The sequence below is a fragment of the Halichoeres trimaculatus genome, unplaced genomic scaffold, assembly GCF_033239565.1.
Source record: "Halichoeres trimaculatus isolate MK-OKI-2021-1 unplaced genomic scaffold, fHalTri1.1 fHalTri1_scaffold_4, whole genome shotgun sequence".
Lineage (NCBI taxonomy): Eukaryota > Metazoa > Chordata > Actinopteri > Labriformes > Labridae > Halichoeres > Halichoeres trimaculatus.
The window spans coordinates 38,507,639-38,526,567 of NW_027437182.1; the positions used below are offsets into that span (position 1 = coordinate 38,507,639).

An 18,929-nucleotide genomic window follows, 5' to 3' on the forward strand; every position below is an offset into this window, starting at 1 on the left:
ATGACGATACAATACGATATCGATTCTTTAGAAAACGATATGATATTTGCCGATATCACAAAGCCTGTCACAATATGATACGATACGATACGATTCAGGGGCCTTCGATCGATTTAAGATTATATAATGTCCTCACTGAACACAATCAGCAACATTTCACCTGAGGCAAGAAAGAAATACAAAACAATTTTGTTAGTTTTATAACTGAAATGTGTAACGATGTGCTGATCTTTGGGTGTGACAGTTTGTAGAGGATTAAAGCCATCTGTATGATCTAATTATGTTTTAAAATTAAAACTGGTTAAATTCAGGTAAGGTGCTTTTTTGCCCCCACAATTACCTTATGGGTCTTACTGTTATATTGTAATGTTTGTTTTTTATATCAAGTAATGATGCAACACTATCATTAAAAATTACTGATTGCATAAACTTTATTATTGACATCCAACATTTGATTGTTTTCTATCAAACCAAAAATGTGAAGCTTTGATTTTAATCAAACCCAAACATTTCTATTTTTCAAAATTAGAACTATCAACTTAACTAACTATAGATTGATAGTTTTTTTTCCTGTGATGCCTGATAACCACAGTTTTTATGTCAGTGTGATCAGACTTTGTTTCACTGTGTAACAGTCGATGTGGAAGAGGAATGACACTAAGCTCTCGCCGATTTTCTTTTTAACTCAATGAAATTTCATGAATCAGTGGCTACAAAATCAAATTATGAGATAACTCACTGTCGTCTGTGCAGCATGCATCCTCTGCAGTCAGATCGACCGTATCTAACCCGGATACAGGAGAGCTATTTTATGACTGGCCGATGTGTCTGGCTCCCTTTTAGCTCTGCGATGCTAACAGCGTCTTGCTACACGTTCGCCTACAGCGGTGTGACTCGGTGGGCGCTGAACAGTCCATTTTACAGCAGGAGAAATATCAGGCGTGGCGTGTCAGAGAGTGAAAAGGTTCAAATGTGTGTCTCATATGCTGAGTGCGTGAGGCTTGAGAGGAAACTTCAGAACAACTCGGGGTTGGACGGAGACGGACATGCGTGTTCGGGATTTCAAAATAAAGGCGTACATTAAAGACCACGATGTTAATTGATGTTTAGACTTTCCATCGATGTGATTGGATCATTGCTTAACCAATCAATGTATCAATGTATATCGGTGGACCATTACACTCCTAATTTCCACTCAAGTCTATTGTCCAGCTGAACTCCAAGGTACTTGTATTCCTCCACCTCCTCCACCTCCTCCACCTCCTCTCCCAGGATGGAAACACATTTATGTGTATTCTTGTTTCTCTTGAAGTCAACAATCATCTATTTTGTTTTGTTGGTATTCAAGATGAGATGATTGTTACCACACCATTTTACAAACTGACCAACCAGTTCTCTGTACTCTGCTTCCTGTCCATCACTGATACATCCAAAAACTGCGGAGTCATCAGAGTATTTCTGCTGATGACATGACTCAGAGTTGTACTGGAAGTCTGAGGTGTACAAGGTGAAAAGGAATGGTGAAAGTACAGTTCCTTGTGGTGTTCCAGTGCTGCTGACCACCTTCTCAGACACACAACTATTCAGTCTCACAAACTGTGGTCTGTTTGTGAGGTAGTCATAAATCCAGGTGGCTATGGAGGTATCCACCCGGAATCTATGGAGCTTCTCACAAAGCAGAGCTGGCTGAATCGTATTAAAGGCACTTGAGAAATCAAAGAACATGCCCCTCAAAGTGCTGCCTGACTGGTCCAGATGAGAGTGGGCTCTCTGAAGCAGGCAGATAATGGCGTCTTCAACCCCAAGCCCATAACGATATGCAAACTGTAATGGGTCTTGAAAGGTGTTCACCTGCTTGTTGAGGTGAGCAAGTAGGAGTCTCTCCAGGACTTTCATGATGTGAGATGTCAGGGCAACTGGTCTGTAGTCATTTGGTTCAGGTTGTGGTTTTTTAGGCACTGGAACAAGGCAGGATGTTTTCCACAGCACCAGAATTCTTTTCAGACTCAGGCTGGTGTTGAACAGGTGCTGAAGAATCGGACACAACTGTTTTGAGCAGGTCTTGAGAACTCTGGGACTGACACCATCTGGACCTACTGCCTTGTTCTGGTTCAGTTTCTCCAGTTGTTTCTTGACTTGATTACAGGAGACAGACAAAGTGGAGGAGGGGACAGCAGGGGTTTCAGGAAGTCCTGAATTGGATGGAGATGAGCCTTTATCCATGTCCTTGACTGAGCTGCAGGGTGACAGAGTGGGGCAGTGACAGGAAAGCTGTGGGTTCAGGGAGGGTGTGTGGCCTGTTGGGTTTGAGGCAGGAGGTGAGCTGAACCTATTGAAGAACATGTTCAGTTCATTAGCTTTGTCCAGACCTCCGTCAGTTTGATCCCCCTTTATCTTGAAGCCAGTGATCTTCTTCATTCCTGACTACACATCCCTCATGTTGTTTTGCTGAAGCTGACTTTCCAACCTTTTCCTGTAGTCCTCCTTGCACTTCTTCGTTTGTATTTTCAGTTGTTTTTGTGTTGACTGGTCACTGGTGATCCATGGTTTGTTATTGGGGAAGCACCTCACTGTTCTTGTAGGAATGATGCTGTCCACACAGAAGTTTATATAATCTGTCACACCCTCAGAGCATCTTCAGCTTCATTAGACCAGGTTTTAATAGTCTTTCTGATGATTGGTTGTTGGTGAACGATGGGCTTGAAGGAGGAGGTGAGAAGAACCAGATTATGGTCAGATCGTCCTAAAGGTGGCAGGGCAAAGGCGCTGTATGCATTTTTGATATTTGCATAGAATAAGTCCAATGTTTTGTTTTCTCTGGTGGAGCAGCTGACTAACTGGTGGAATGTTGGTAGAGTTGCAGAGAGGGAGATGTTATTAAAATCACCAGAGATCGCCACAAAAGCGTTTGGATGTTGTGTTTGAAGCCTGGCAATTACAGAGTTAATAACATCACAGGCTGTGTCTGGGCGGTACCAAGTATTATAGAAACCACTACCAGAATAACATGTCAACTCTCTGGGTAAATAATATGGGCAAAAACTCACAGCTAGCAGTTCAATGTTTCTTGTGCAGATCTTCTCTTTAACAGTGACACGTCCAGGATGACACCAATGCTGGTTAACCAGCATTGCAATTCCACCTCCCTTTAGCTTTCCACTGAGTTGTTTGTTGCGGTCTGCACGGACCGTCATGAAGCCGTGTACAGACGCATTACAGTCTGGGATGTGTTCATGCAACCACGTCTCAGTGAAGCACATAATACTGCATTCTCTGTATTCTTTCTGAGACCTGGTTAGCACCCGGAGCTCGTCAATTTTGTTAGCTAGCAATCTTACATTACCCATCACGACAGTTGGAAGAAACGGTTTAAATCTCCACCGTTTTTCTCTCTGCCTCACTCCTACCCTGCATCCTCTTCTCTTTCTTTTCAACTCCATTGGGATTTGAGGTGATATTTCACTGATGATCTTGAGTTTGGAGAGCATTATCAGTTGATCCCCGTGGTAAACAAGTCTCGTTGCCATGAAGATCCAGCATAACAAGTCTTGAAAAAGCCAAAAAATATCCATAAAATCTCCCGTGTAGCACAGCCTCTGAACCAGCGTCAGAAATCCTCTTGGGCAAACCAAAAATGACAGCTAATGTATTAAAAAGAGACGTATATATTACAAAAAAAATCACAAAAGTAAAGACAGAGCTACTACAATTTGCAGCCACCTGGCGGCGCTTTCTAGAATAGTTCCCCTATATATCATCAAGCAAACAATAGTCATCAACTAAAATAACAACGTGTATTTGGTTTTGAGGATTTTAATATTATGCATTCTCATCCTTTTTTTCCCCAATTCATCGGTTAATTGTAAATATCATCGTAAGAGTAGCCCTAATCCCACTGGTCCCTTGGTCAGTGTTGGGTTGTAATATGTGTGTGTGTGTGTGTGTGTGTGTGTGTGTGTGTGTGTGTGTGTGTGTGTGTGTGTGTGTGTGTGTGTGTGTGTGTGTGTGTGTGTTTTGACAGAGGAGTAATGATGAGAACGGGAACTGTTCTGGGGACAGTATGGAGTTTCCCACCACCAACCTGTATGAGCTAGAGAGTCGTGTCTTTACTGATCATTGGTCCATTCCATACAAGAGGGAGGAGTCTCTGGGGAAGTGTCTGATCGCGTCCACCTGCCTCGCTCGACATGGTGAGAACATCTCTGGTCTGTCTCTGGCTGTCTGTGTATAAGAGTGTGTGGTGGGGGTCCTGGTCATGATCAGCAAGATAACAGGTGCATGAAATCTTCCTCTGTCTTGCCTCAGGTCTTGCCGATGCTGATGAGAACTGTAAGCGGTTCATGGATCGCTGTATGCCTGAAGCCTTTAAGAAGGTGAGCTGGGGGTGTCCTCTCTTGATCTGCAGTGGTTTATTCTTTCAGCATCCTTTGCTGAGATGTATTTCCTGTGCTGTTGTTTTCCAGCTACTGACCAGCAGTGCTGTGCATAAGTGGGGCACAGAGATCCATGAGGGAATCTACAACATGCTGATGTTACTGGTGGAGCTGGTGGCAGAGCGGGTGAAGCAGGACCCTGTCCCTGTAAACCTGATGGGGGTCCTCACCATGGTAGGTCATCTGTCTGTAAAGTATCTGACTGTTACTCCCAGTTGTTCTGTGTATTAATTTCTGTGTAAATGTTTAAATTCAGTTATACTCAGAGAGCTGTGTCCTATGCACATAGCAGGTTCTAAAACAGGGTTCTCAGGTATGGCCCAGAAGTGGGAGAATGATTATTTCTTACACCTTTAACCCCTGTAATACAAACCGTCAGCCTGGTCCCTTTCCTTCTTTTTAAATCAGTTAATGTGTCAGAAACATCTTTTGTTTAAACTCTTCCCTTTTTTGGGATGAACACAAGTTTCGATTTCTCTCAAGAATTTGTCCTTTTTATGACGCTTAAATGCTTTAGACCAGTGTTTCCCAAACTTTTTTCAGGTGACCTACTTTTTTGGGGGAAGAAGCCAGTGACCCAATCCAAAATATGTCATCTGTAAACCAATTGACAGAATAACTGTGCAAAGATAAAGGGTTCTTTAATTATGTATCTGCATCATCTTACATTTTTTGTACCAGCTAACAGGCCTAACATATTTGACAAATGCATTACAATAATGCTGTGTAAATGCTGTGTTAGGTTTACACTCTGAAAATTCTTACATTTTTACTATACGGGTTAGCCTGCTTGCTTTTCAGAATTGTATCCCAGTCATGTGATATTCAGGAAAAGATATTAAGATGCAATGTTCATCCACAATAAAGGTAACAGCATCCGTCCATGCCTCTTTCTCAGTGTGATGTCACTGTACAGCTGTAACAGTCTGTAAAGGTGGTGCCTGTCCAAGATCCAGCAGTGACTTTGGACTTTCAAACTCAAAGGTCTTTTGAATCTGACTTCATATCTTTCTTTTGTAAACTAATGATCAAAGTAATCAGTGGGTCAGCTCTCTCAAATGTGTGATGGTGACACAGTGACAGCGTTTTCCACTAAGTGCTGTAAAACAGTAGGAAACATACAGGGGTTTGGCTTTGGTTGTTTTGATCGCACCAGCTCATGGCTTCAGACTTTTGAAAAGCAGGTACATGTTTCCAGTTACAGTAAACATCGTGGCGATGAGGTGTGTGTGTGTGTGTGGTGTGTGTGTGTGTGTGTGTAAGGGGGTGTTCCCTCTTTCTCTAAAATAACATATCCTTGAATGACACAACTTGCAGTAACTTAGATATTGGTTCTCCCGTCAGATTTTTTTTCATGGATTGTGTGGGGATTGAACAGTCCCATAAAGCGATCAAAAATTCTGTCTCATATGAAGCATATACAGTAGGGCTGGGCAATTATGGTAAAAAGAAGAATCCCGATTATTTTAAGTGATATTGAAATCACAATTAATATACACAATTATTCATTTATTCAAAAACTTCAGTACTGATTTAAACACAACTTTAAAGAACCAGCAAGTGGCACATACAGCATTATTGATACACATAAGTCACACTCACTCGCTGTGGCTGCACATGGAACACAGAAGAGCTATGAAGCACAGGAACTTACATACATCTACACTGTGTGGCATATTATAATTGTTTTTCTCCGATTATATTGTTTTTATGATTGTCAGATGGCAAAAATGAAATCATGATTAAAATCCAATTGATTGAGTGTATCCAAAATGGACAGGAATCTGAATACAGGGATCTGATAAAAGCTTTCTGTGACTGGAGTCATAGAAATTGTCTCCTACTGAACACCTCAAAAACAAAGGAAATGATTGTGGATTTCCGAAAGTCTGGGCTCTGCCATCAGCCAGTTAACATCCATGGGGTGGACGTGGACGTGGTGCCATCCTACAAATATCTTGGTGTACATCTGGACAACAAGTTGGACTGGTCCCTTAATACAGATGCAGTCTTTAAGAAGGGGCAGAGCTGTCTCTTTTTCTTAAGGAAGCTCAGATCAATTGACGTCTGTGGAAAGCTGCTGCAGATGTTTTATCAGTCTGTGGTAGCCAGTGCTTTGTTTTATGGTGCAGTCTGCTGGGGAAATAGTTTGAAGCAGAAGGACAAGAGGCGACTGGAAAAACTGGTGAAGAGAGCTAGTTCTGTGGTTGGATCCAGTTTGGACTCAGCGGAGGCTGTGGTGGAAAGGTATACACAGAAGAAAGTGGAGGCCATCATCCGTCACTCTGATCACCCACTTCACACCATCATAGTCCAGAGAATCAGCAGCAGGGGACGTCTTACCTCTGTGCGCTGCAGGACCGAGAGGTACCGAAGATCGTTCCTCCCTGCAGCCATCAGAGTGTACAATTCTTTGCTTGGAAGAGAGCCCGAACTACTTGAATTTCCCTCCGGGGATCAATAAAGTATATCTTATCTTATCTTATCTTATCTTAATTGTCCAGCCCTAATTTACAGGGTGATGTAATATTCTTTTTTGTTCCATAATACTCAGGATCTTTCAAAAAAATGTAGGACTGTCTTACTGTGTCCAACCCAGGCAGCAATGGCACGCTGCGAGGGGCCTGGCTTATGCAGCTAGACGATCTGACCAGGTTCAAGAAGAGACAGCTTCTTAGCTTCAGCCATCAGGCGAGCATGACCGTGTGATTGTCTGACAGAAAATGACAATTTTGTGCACAGTTTGGCTTTCATAGCCTATAGGCTCAAACTTTTGATCAAACAACCTGTTTCAGTTTTTTTTTTTTTTTTTTTTACTTACAAGTTCCAAATGTTTTTTGTTGCACTCTCCCTTCTTGCTTTTGCATGTTGTAGCTCTTCTTAAAACCCTAACTAAGGTCTAAATGTGCAAAATGCATATTCTAGCAATTTTTCTGGTCTGGTCTTAAGATTTTGATCAGGTCTGTATATCTAGTTGAAAATCTGGTTGCATTTTTACTTCCGGTTACCGTTGAGTGACGTGCTATCGAATGACGCAGAAACTAGAATGTCATAAAAATGTACCTGTGTGTCTTTGACAACCAGCACCTTGATAGACACATGTTCCTGTCAACAGCCCAAGGAGTTTAATATAAACTATCAGTAACTTATTAGTAAATGTTCAAACCCCTTTCCTTTAGCACTCTGTTTTCTGTCTTTCACTTTTCAGGAGTTTGATTAAGATCTTTGAATCATTTGCGAAGCCAAGACCTCTTTGGTTTCACCTGCAGGTTATTAAGGATTTGAACACCCTCACTCTACCGAAGAACATTCCCTCATTTTGGTGATACGGCTTGTTCATGATTTGTGAAAACAGACTACGGGGAGGGAGACTGGATGACGATGGGCGATTGACCACAGCGGTGCTGCTTGGACATACACTCACTGGCCACTTCATTAGGCACACCTTGCTAGTACGGGGTTGGACCCCCTTTTGCCTTCAGAACTGCTTTAATCCTTTGTGGCATAAATTCAACAAGGTACTGGAAATGTTCCTCAGAATATTTGGTCCTTGTTGACATGATAGCATCACGCAGTTGCTGCAGATTTGTTGGCTGCACATCCATGATGCCAATCTCCCAATCCACCACATCCCAAAGGTGCTCTACTGGATTGAGATCTGGTGACTGTGGAGGCCATTTGAGTACAGTAAACTCGTTATGTTCAAGAAACCAGTCTGAGATGATTCCACCTTCCTGACATGGAGCGTTATCCTGCTGGAAGTAGACATCAGAAGATGAGTACACTGTGGTCATAAAGGAATGGACAGGGTAAGCAACAATACTCAGGTAGACTGTGACATTGTAATGATGCTCAGTTGGTACTAAGGGGCCCAAAGTGTGCCAAGGAAATATCACCCACACCATTACACCACCACCTCCAGCCAGACTCGTTGAGTTACTGTTGCCTTTCTATCAGCTTGAACTAGTCTGGCCATGGTCCTCGGACCTCTGGCATCAACGCGGCATTTTGGCCCACAGGACTGCTGCTTTCTGGTTGTTTTCTCTTTTTCAGACCATTCTCTATAAACCCTAGAGATGGTTGTGCGTGAAAATCCCAGGAGATCAGCAGTTTCTGAAATACTCAGACCAGCCCGTCTGGCACCAACAACCGTGCCATATTCAAAGTCACTTAAACCACCTTTCTTCCTCATTCTGATGTTGGGTTTGAAGTGCAGCAGATCATCTTGACCATGTCCACCTAAATGCATGAGTTGCTGCCATGTGATTGGCTGATTAGAAATTTGTGTTTTAACAAGCAGTTGGACAGGTGTGCCTAATAATGTGGCTGGTGAGTGTGCATGCTCGAGTAGTTGTTTGTCTTTTACCTGGGGGAAAGCTGAGTCCCGTCTTTCTCCTTCTATTCTACCAACTGAACTCTCCATTCAGCATACATTTGGCGGGATGGTGTAAAAAACACAACCTGGCCCTGAACATTAAGAAAACCAAAGAACTGATTGTGGACTTCCGCAAATCATCAAATCATGCCCCATTGGCAATCGATGGAGAGCCAGTGGAGAGGGTGACCTCCTTCAAATATTTGGGCTTGACTGTGAGGGAGGAGTTGTCCTGGGGCTGTAACATCACCTCTGCTGAAGAAAAAGCACAGCAGCGTCTCTTCTACCTGAGGAAGCTGAAGAGACTTAAATTCCCCCAGAAGCTCATGACAAATTTTTACAACTGTGCCATTTAAAGTGTGCTGACATATGGTCCGCTAGTGTGGTTCTCAACTGCACTAAGGCATAGAAGCAGGCGATCCAGAGAGTAGTGAGAACGGCAGGAAAAGTCATTGGGTCACCTCTCCCAGAGATCTCCACTGTGTTCACCTCTCGGTGCCTGCGTCGCTCTCGTAACATTATAAGAGACCAATTCCACCTAGCACACCGTTTGTTCCAACTGCTGCTTTCTGGCTGGAGGTACAGGTCACTCCCTGCTAGAACCAGCAGAATGGCTATCAGCCTCTTCCCCCAGGCCATCAGACTTTTAAATGAACACTGTCCCCCTCTCCCCCCTCCATCATCCACTACCTCACATTAACCATAACTGTGTACTGGACTTGCATTGTTGCAGTAAACAACCATCTACACCATGCTACTGTTCTGATTTCCACTCATGAATACTCTACCTTTTGTTGTGTTGTTGTGTTTATATGTCTATTGCTTACCTCATTATTTTGTTTACATTCCAATGCACTTGTAATTACATCACAGCCATGCCACTGAGTGTTTGATGCTCTAAATGTAATTTTGTTGTTCCTTGTGTCAATGACAATAAATTATTGAATTTGAAATCCATCCGCTGATGAGCAGAGCAATGTAAAGTACTTGCAATGAGGTACGTGCTGACAAGCAGGGGCAGACATTATAGACTGGGTTGCCCAGACCAGGGCACTGACTTATGCAGGGAGGCATGAATTTTGTGGTGTGCCGACGGCCAATGCTGCCGGTCTGCTGATAGCCGATGCTGTAAGGTTGCGTGCGTGCGTTCGTGCGTGCATGGTGCGTGCGTGCCGGTCTACCTGCGTGTCCTGTTGTTGTGAGCTGGGCCGAGTCAAAGTCCCGGGCGGTTTTTCAGTCCCAGTCTGCCACTGCATACTGTTAAGGATTAACTCTTGAGTGAAACAGTAAGTGAGTTATGGCCAGTCACAGAGAGAGACATTGTTCTGGATTGTCTCTTTCAATAAACCTTTTTTTTTTTCTTTGAGGCACGTGATCCCTGTTTTTGTATTTTTTGTCTAATTGTTACATTTTACCCCAGTAGCGTTGTAGGTTGTGACAAAGGACCACCATGTATTTGACATCACCTGGGGAGGTCTGTGATATTCTTGCAGGGGTTTGAATTGGTGCAATTTACAGTAAACAAACACAAGTTTGAGAAGTCCGACTCAAAAGTTCAGTGAGTCAGAGGTGCTGAAGCAAAAAGTGTTACAACCATCGGTCTCTCTATAACATGTTTAATCTATTGAATAGGAATCTCTTGTCAGAGAGTAATGTATTAGTGGGCTCTCTGAGTCTCTTGTAGCCTTGTTTTTACCCTATTCTTTAATAAAAGTAAAAACACATGAAGTGCGAGGTATATATACGCATGATAAAACTTTCTTTAAAGTATGATTGACCTGAAGCACTTAACTTTAAGCACAAAAGCAAGTCTTCTAGCTTAGGCTAGCTAGTGTTACCAAATTACCTTAATAGAAAAAAAAAAGATGTAAGCATCCTCCCGCTAATGCAGATGTTATCTGAACTGGGATTGACTGCTTCTCCTTGGTTACCTGGATGTTGACACTGAATTTTTTGACGACAAATTTTGAGACACTTTTTTTACATTGATTTTTTTTTTCGCTTTTTTTTTTTTTTTTTGTGAATTTTTTGGAGCTGTTGAATTATGTAATGAATCAGTGCTTGAAATGCAATGGTTTTCAGAATTCTAAGTCTGATTTCAATGCTGATAAAAACAGTGCTAGAAATTCATATTTTAATCCCTGTTGGCTCAGTTATACCTCCATAGAGGAGAACCAGTGCAGAATTAATAAAGTAAACCTGTGGAGCAGTCTGCAAAGTATCAGGGAGATGAGCAGACACGACAAGCTGCACAGCTAAAGAAAGAGCTGTCAACACAACAACATGTATTCCAGTGAGCAAGAAAGGAGGCCAGTCAAAGAACAGGTCCAGACTTAGTGATGAGCATCTTCAAGACATGCTGAGGGTTTCAAACTACCACCTTCCTCAGAGACAGTGTGACTTAGCTGTCTGAGAAGAAGAGCTCTCAGGTGTCCCGCAGCATTCAGCAAGAAAAGCCAAATACGATTGTAAAATAACTTTTGTTGAGAAGTACAACTGTTCAACAGTTGAATTTTCATTTTCATTTTTTGTGGAGCACCTGAAGCGGCCCCCTCGTGACAGCATTTGATGCTCAGTGGCCCTCAGGTGATTTCAGTGTGAGACCCCTGCACTAAATATAGCTCTTAGAGAATTTTTTTCTCTATAAAACAAAGTTCCTTCTTAGGGATTTTACTTTCAAAAGACTGAGGATGATGACTGTTTTGTACTTGCAGGATGTTACTGGTGTTCTTAGCCATGTTAAAATGAACACCAGTTGCTGCTTCTTCATTTCAGAGGCTGTCTTGTTCATACAGATGTTTGGCTTGCTGTACCCCTATAAACTAAATCCCTCAGAGAGGATCTTAGTATCCTTATTATATAAAGATATTATCTAAATGTTGAGGTGTGGTGTGGTGTTTGTTTTTGGCTTTCACTTCCTTCTGTTTTAACTTGAAGTGAGCCATTAGCTTCCTGCTGAGAACTGAACCTGTCACCTTGTCTTCATTGTTGTTTCCAATGAATGAAATGAGTCCATGTGTCTTCTCTCTCCCTCTTTCCCTCAGGCCTTTAACCCTGACAATGAGTATCACTTTAAGAATAGGATGAAGGTCTGTCAGAGAAACTGGGCTGAGGTTTTTGGAGATGAAGCCAACATGTTTGCTGTGTCTCCCAGTAACACCTATCAGAAAGTAAGATGCTCACCTTCTCTGCACACACACACACACACACACACACACACACACACACACACACACACACACACACACACACACACACACATACACACACACACACACACACACACACACACACACACACACACACACACGCACACATAGAGTCCTGTGTTAACTTTGTTTACCATCTATGATCATGTTCAGGTCAGGTAAACAGTCTGTTTATATCCATGTTGTGTAACTGCTCAGCAGAACATGACACTCACATACAACAGCTGACAAGACAGCTGTGACAGACCATCATGTGTTATCGTCGACGTGCCCGTGTGTGTGTGTGTGTGTGTGTGTGTGTGTGTTTGGTATTTGTGTGTGTGTGTGTGTGTGTGTGTGTGTGCGCGCGCGCGCTGTATAGATATGCTCTAACAGATGAGTGTGTGTTTCAGGAGCCACATGGTTGGCTGGTGGATTTGGTGAATAGAGTAAGTATAAAACTGGATTTCTTCCTGTATGTTATGTGGTTTCAAAAATGCTGCTTTCCTTTGAACACTGCTTTTGTTCTTTTGTTTGTGAAGTTTGGGGAGCTGGGAGGATTTACAGCTATCCAGACAAAACTGAACGCAGGTGAAATCGAGATCGCTGTGAGTGACAGTTAAAAACACACACACAGACACACATACACACACACACACAGTCCCTTACCCCCCACATGGGAATAAAGGGAAATGAGAGAAATAATATAACCAAAACATGACCAACATCAAGTACATTACATGAAACATACTCTTTCTGTCTCTTTCTCACAGAGTGTGTCAGCTCTGGTCCAGCCTCTGGGTGTTAGTGCAGAGTACCTGAACTCCAGCCTTGTCCAGGTGAGACACACTCATACAGAGTTACAAATAGAGTGGATAGCTGTTCCTTGGCGTTTCCTTTGTCCCTCCCTTTGTCCCTCCCTTTGTCCTCAGACTGTTGCTGATCTTCAGTTTCTGTCTCTTGGTAGTGCAGTGAAGTCTTTTCCCCATGAGCCAGATGCTTTGTTCTGCTCTGTGTTTTCTGATTGGCTTTTGCTGTATGACTTATTCTTCCCTCAGTGATCTGTACAGTCTCTTGTTGACTTTTTATCAATCTTTTTGTTGTGTCTTCTATGATTTCAGCCCATGCTCGATCCTGTCATCCATAAGATGATCACATATGTGCAGAACCTGGAGGAGAAGGACCTCAAAGATAAGGTGGAGATTTAGTTTCTCTCTTGGTAGAGAAGAGTTGCACATATAAAAACAGTTTGACACAGAGCAGCCTTTATATTCCAGGTCATTGACCTGATATATAAGACAGTATAAACAGTTAATCCTGAAAGTATGCAAAGAGCTTTACTTTTTTCACATTCTATACTGCAATAAGACTCTATAACGCATTATATCAAACCTGAACTCCCACCCTATGCCATCCAGCATTAAGAAAATTCTGGCCTTTTGCACATCATCTCAGTACTTACTGTACATTGATCTTTGTACTAACCTTGTTCCTATGTAAATATGTAAATAGTAATATTTTTCTACTTTTCTACATTTCTTTATATTCTGATTTTATATTCTTATTATTATTCTATTTGTTATTGCTACTGCATTATTGCACCTTGTTTTGTGAGTTGCTGTGACCAAAAAAATTCCCCCATGGGGGATAAATGAAAAGTAGTCTTTTCTATTCTATTCTATTCTATTCTATTCTATTCTATTCTATTCTATCCTATCTATTGTTTAAGTTACAGCTCCATGCTGAAATGAATAACTTAATTTTTCCCTCTACATAATGACAACATGAAAACAGGGCTTTTTTAAAAGAAAACGACTAAGAAATCAAATTACCATATGTAGTCACAGCCTTTGCCACAAAGCTTAAAATAAGGCTCAGGTGCAGCCTGTTTCCACTGATCACGATATGGAAAGGTGCTTATCTCTTGGCATGAGGTCCCACATAAAGTGGCTGACGATTTGCAAAAAGCCACAGCACAACGGAAGTACAGCCACCTCGCTGTCCCACCATGCCACTCCGCTCATTACTGCTCAGCGCTCATCCGAGATTGTGTCTCTGTTCCACACTTGCTCCAAAAATATGTGCGTGCATAATTTACTTCGAACCCAAATAGGTGGGAGGTAATAAGATATTTGTTCTCCAATACTGTACTTAAATAGATTTGGGCCCAGGATTGGGCATGCATTGGACTCTTGTCGTGAGCGTAAACGAGTGCAAATTGAGCAGGGCGGCACCCCGCTCTGCTTCCCCATTCATAAAAGAAAATAATCCCACTTTGCTCTCTTTTTAAAATTCAGCAGCTCAGCTCCGTCTTCATGCTCTGCTGTACCCACAGGTTAGGGCTGGGGGATTATGGCAAAATTTCAAAACAGGATTAACTGATGAACCTTCTACCTAGATTCAGTTCATGCAGGGTTACTCCACTCTCAGCTCAGTTTATCTGTAAATATTTGTGTAATTTTAAATCAAGTAACTGAAATGAACATGCTTGGTCGAAAAATGAAGGGTAATTTACTGTCGCAATGGGATTGAAAACACACATCAGCTAAAATGGAAATGTTTTGGGTGAAAAAAAATCTCAGAAAAGGAGAAATAAAACAACTTTTATTTCTTGCAAGCAAAAGAAATAACTTTAGAAAAAGGTAAGTTTCAAAGCAAAATTATAAGTTTAAGTGCACTTAGTAAAAAATTGATTACAGGGGAGAATATGTTGCATCTTTTGCAAATAACAACATTGCCATGTGTAAATAGAAAAAACTTCATGTCTTGTAAGAAATACTTAAAAAAAAACTCACATTTTAGTTTTGAATTAATATGCAAGCTAACAGTGCAGCCAACAGAGAAAAATACCATGCATAAACAACAAAAAGAACTTAAAATATTTCCTTGGAAGAAAACAACTTGCATCTCTTTAAAAAATGAGTACATAAATAAAAGCAATGCACAGAGTCTTCAATAAACCACTGCTGATGAAGTGCAAGAAAGGTGCTTGAACAGCACAGCTCTAATGGATCAGGCTGTGTATCTTGAGTGATTGTAGATGTGAGCCTGAATTGTAACAGCTATGGCATGTCATCTTCCTCTCAGCCTTCTATTCCTGTCACCTCAGTCCGTGACCCATTTTTTTACTCCAGGTTTCCACTGAAACACCAGCATGTTTACCATATCAAGTTTCAAGCAGGCTGTGAATACCTCTCTACATGTGATGTTTTTTATTTTTAATACCTTTGCAAAAATTTCGAAATCACTTTTTCATCTTCAGATTCAACATTTTCCATCCATGTTTCATGAGAGTGAGGCGGGCAGTGTTACTGTCGAATGAACGGTCTAATACATTAGTTCAGTAAAGGAGGAGAGGACTTCAGTTTTTAAACTGATTTTGTGAACATTGATCCAAAGTTCTTCTTCCTTCCTCAGCGTCTGGTGAGCATCCCTGACCTGTTGTCAGCCATCAAGCTGCTGTGTATGAGATTTCAGAGAGAGCTGGTGGCTGTGGTAGATGACCTAAGACTGGACACGCTGCTGCGCATGCTGAAAACCCCCCACTTCTCCACCAAGATGAACTCGCTGAAAGAGGTCAGCTCTGATGCACAGAGGAAAGCTTTGATTTCTTGCCCTGACCTTTTTATATCATCCCACACTCTGGTATTTCTCTCCTCTCCCAGGTGACAAAATTAATCGAGGAGAGCACAGTGTCAAAGACAGTGAAAAACGCCATCGACACGGATAAACTGTTGGACTGGTTGGTGGAGAACTCAGTCCTGTCAATAGCACTGGAGGGTAAGCACTGGAGGGGAAGACCTGGAGTCAGTGAATAGTGGGTCTGAAGTGGATCAGATCAGTCAGTCGCTGTGTCTTCATGCTGCAGGTAACATTGACCAGGCTCAGTACTGTGAGAAGATAAAGGGAATCATTGAGCTGCTGGGGAGCAAACTATCTCTGGATGAACTCTCTAAAATCTGGAGAATACAAGTGAGCGCAGTGTTTCATTCATGAGCATGTTTGCTATGATTTCATCTCTTTAAAGCTAAAATGTGTATTTTATAAGGTCTATATTTCACAGATTTTCAGTCAGTCACTGATCCAATTATGGTTTGAGTTAAATAAAAGTTTGTTCTCGTCAGGCTGGCCAATCATCAACTGTGATCGAAAACATTCATACAATCATTGCTGCTGCTGCTGTAAAATTCAGCTTTGATCAGCTCACACACCTCTTCATCCTCATCCAGAAGGTAAGCTATCTCTCTGATAGTCCAAAAAAAAGTATAGGGTTGTGTATGTTTGGAATTAATGTGTGTGTGTGTGTGTGTGTGTGTGTGTGTGTGTTTCATGCTGGGTAGAGCTGGGAGGTGGAAAGCGACCGTGTGAGGCAGAAGCTGCTTAGTTTGATCGGGAGGATTGGCAGAGAAGCTCGCTCTGAAGCCACTGCAGGGAAGGTCAGTCTGCATCTGAATCATTGAGAGAAAACACAGCAGGAAGACCACAGTGTCTGAGGTAATCTATGTGTGCGTGCATGTGTAACAGTGCATAACTGTACCCAGGTGCTGGAGGTGCTCTGGGAGCTGGCTCACCTGCCTACCCTGCCCACCAGCCTGGTCCAGCAGGCCTTAGAGGAGCACCTGGGGATCCTGAGTGACGCCTTTGCTGTGAAGGAGACGGTGAAACGCAGTTACATCATCAAATGTATCGAAGACATCAAGAAGGTTAGACAGATGATAGATTGGCTGATGTAACCACGCTTCCTCTCTGCCCAGAAAAGTCCTAATACAACCAAAATGTCAACATAGGAGGGGGTTCGAGGCGGACACAGACACTGACACACATGGATATATAGAGATGAGTAAGAAGGATAATACCTGTAAAAGTTGAGGTTTTTTTTTTTGGGGGGGGGGGGGGGAATCCCACTGACTTTACCTTTGACTGAACCCTCTGTTCACCATTAATACGTCAGTTGTTGAGCAAAGCAACTTACACCTGCAGTGAGTAAAATGGGACTGAGGACAAAATTCAATAAAAAAATGTAAACATAAAAATGAAGATGCAAAATAGGACATACTTTTTCATTTCGACATTACAGGTGCATTATTTCAGTCATGATCAAAAATAAATGTCAAATATCCATCTATAATTTTTATCTTTAAGACAGCACTTCATGTAACAATATTCAAATTATGGGTGAAAAAAATGAAACTGAAATAAAATTAAAAAGGTGTTTCCATTTTAATTTCCAAAACATGGTCAGCTAAATACTGAACATATTTCAAATCAAAATGCAAACATGGAAATGAAAATCCAATAAAGAAATTACAAATTTAATTATCAACCTTTACAAGCACAATATATGACATGCCTATAGAACAACATAAAAATGAAATTGAAATGGACTCCTTGGTTGTACCTCAACAACACTGCAATCAACCCACAACTACATTAGAATAATACAAAGACCCTCCGACTGAATCGTCAGAACTAGCTTAGTGTGATTTGTTCACCAAATTGTTCAGTACTCCCTGCAGCTCTGCCCGTGAATCAGAATTTAACAAGCTTAAACTCAGCCGAACATTTAGTTCTGCTTGTGGTCATACCAAGAACAGCAGTGGTGGAACAGTGGTGACTAAGAAGCCAATGAGCTGAGAATCTAATGGGATAAAGCTACAGTTTACCTACTGAAAGCTGCCAAAACAATCATTTCCCCAACCGTTCTGTTTATGTTTATGTTCAGTAAATAAATCATTCCCTGACTGTCTGTAGGAGGGGTTGGAGGCGGAGCTGCTGTTCGTTGACATTAATTTTAATTTCGACTTGAATATTGCACCCGTATTTTTTAAATAAAAATGCACGGTCTTGTATTCATTTTCACTTTAATGTATCTATTTTCATTTGAATTTAGTCCTTAATACACTTATGTATCAATGAGTCCTAGATCACTCTAATGACTGGTGATCTATGGGATCAGTCTAATGACTGATGTATGATTAGTCTAAGGCCCAATAATCTTGTCTCTGAGTGCCCACTTGGGTGAAATAGGAGCATGTCTTTAATTATAATACAGATTGAATCAGAGCCTCGGATGAACAGGAGCAAATTGTAAAACACTACTGATTCAATGTTTTAGGTCCTTGACTCTGATAATCCCTGACTTGCTCAAATTAAAGGTACAAAAACAGAAAATCTAAGAAAATCAGCTTTATCTTCTCTTCTTTAAGCCCAAAATCAGATTTCTCCAAATCCCACACAGACTCTGCTTTTGTAGTGGTTGTGTTTGTGTGCGCATTCTGCTTTGATGGCAGTTCTTACCCTTTGTATCTCTGTAATTGTGTGTGTGTGTGTGTGTGTGTGTGTGTGTGTGTGTGCGTGCGCGCGTGCGTGCGTGCGTGCGTGCGTGCGTGCGTGTGTGTGTGTGTGTGTGCGCCTGTGTGTCTGTCTCTGTCTTAGGCCTCTCAGCCCAGCAGTCCTCAGTCTGTCTGGGTTGTTCCTGCTCTCCGTCAGCTACATGAGATCACTCGCTCTTTTATCAAGCAGACATATCAGAAACAGGACAAGGTAACACACACACACACACACACACACACACACACACACACACACACACACACACACACACACACACACACACACACACACACACACACACACACACACACACTTATCTAATTTAAGGATCAGTATGCAGTGGGAGTACAGTGTTGTTACAGTACCAGTCTCCTCCTCCTCTGCCTCCTCTTCCTCACAGAGCATCATCCAGGACCTGAAGAAGAACTTTGAGATTGTCAAACTGATCACTGGTTCTCTTGTGTGCTGCCACCGGCTTGCTGTGATGGCGGCAGGGAATAATGGCCTCTTAGGCTCCACAATGGTGGACGGACGATACACCTACCAGGAGGTAGATTCATAGGTTAATCCTTTATATCAGAAACACATTTAAAAATAGAA

The 18,929-nt window shown here is 41.9% G+C and overlaps 1 protein-coding gene across 2 annotated transcripts in view; it reads left to right on the top strand.

The window, feature by feature from the left end:
- Window positions 1-18,929, top strand: part of usp24 (ubiquitin specific peptidase 24) — a 117,074-nt gene that overhangs the window by 9,670 nt on the left and 88,475 nt on the right. For both annotated transcript variants that reach the window (XM_074667358.1, XM_074667359.1), the window contains exons 2-17: window positions 4,022-4,190; window positions 4,306-4,373; window positions 4,464-4,607; window positions 11,853-11,978; window positions 12,410-12,445; window positions 12,539-12,604; window positions 12,770-12,835; window positions 13,118-13,192; window positions 15,414-15,572; window positions 15,662-15,776; window positions 15,865-15,968; window positions 16,121-16,228; window positions 16,337-16,432; window positions 16,538-16,699; window positions 18,432-18,539; window positions 18,730-18,879. In XM_074667358.1, the coding sequence (XP_074523459.1) occupies window positions 4,022-4,190; window positions 4,306-4,373; window positions 4,464-4,607; window positions 11,853-11,978; window positions 12,410-12,445; window positions 12,539-12,604; window positions 12,770-12,835; window positions 13,118-13,192; window positions 15,414-15,572; window positions 15,662-15,776; window positions 15,865-15,968; window positions 16,121-16,228; window positions 16,337-16,432; window positions 16,538-16,699; window positions 18,432-18,539; window positions 18,730-18,879 (1,752 nt within the window). The remainder of the gene's footprint in view (window positions 1-4,021; window positions 4,191-4,305; window positions 4,374-4,463; window positions 4,608-11,852; window positions 11,979-12,409; window positions 12,446-12,538; window positions 12,605-12,769; window positions 12,836-13,117; window positions 13,193-15,413; window positions 15,573-15,661; window positions 15,777-15,864; window positions 15,969-16,120; window positions 16,229-16,336; window positions 16,433-16,537; window positions 16,700-18,431; window positions 18,540-18,729; window positions 18,880-18,929) is intronic.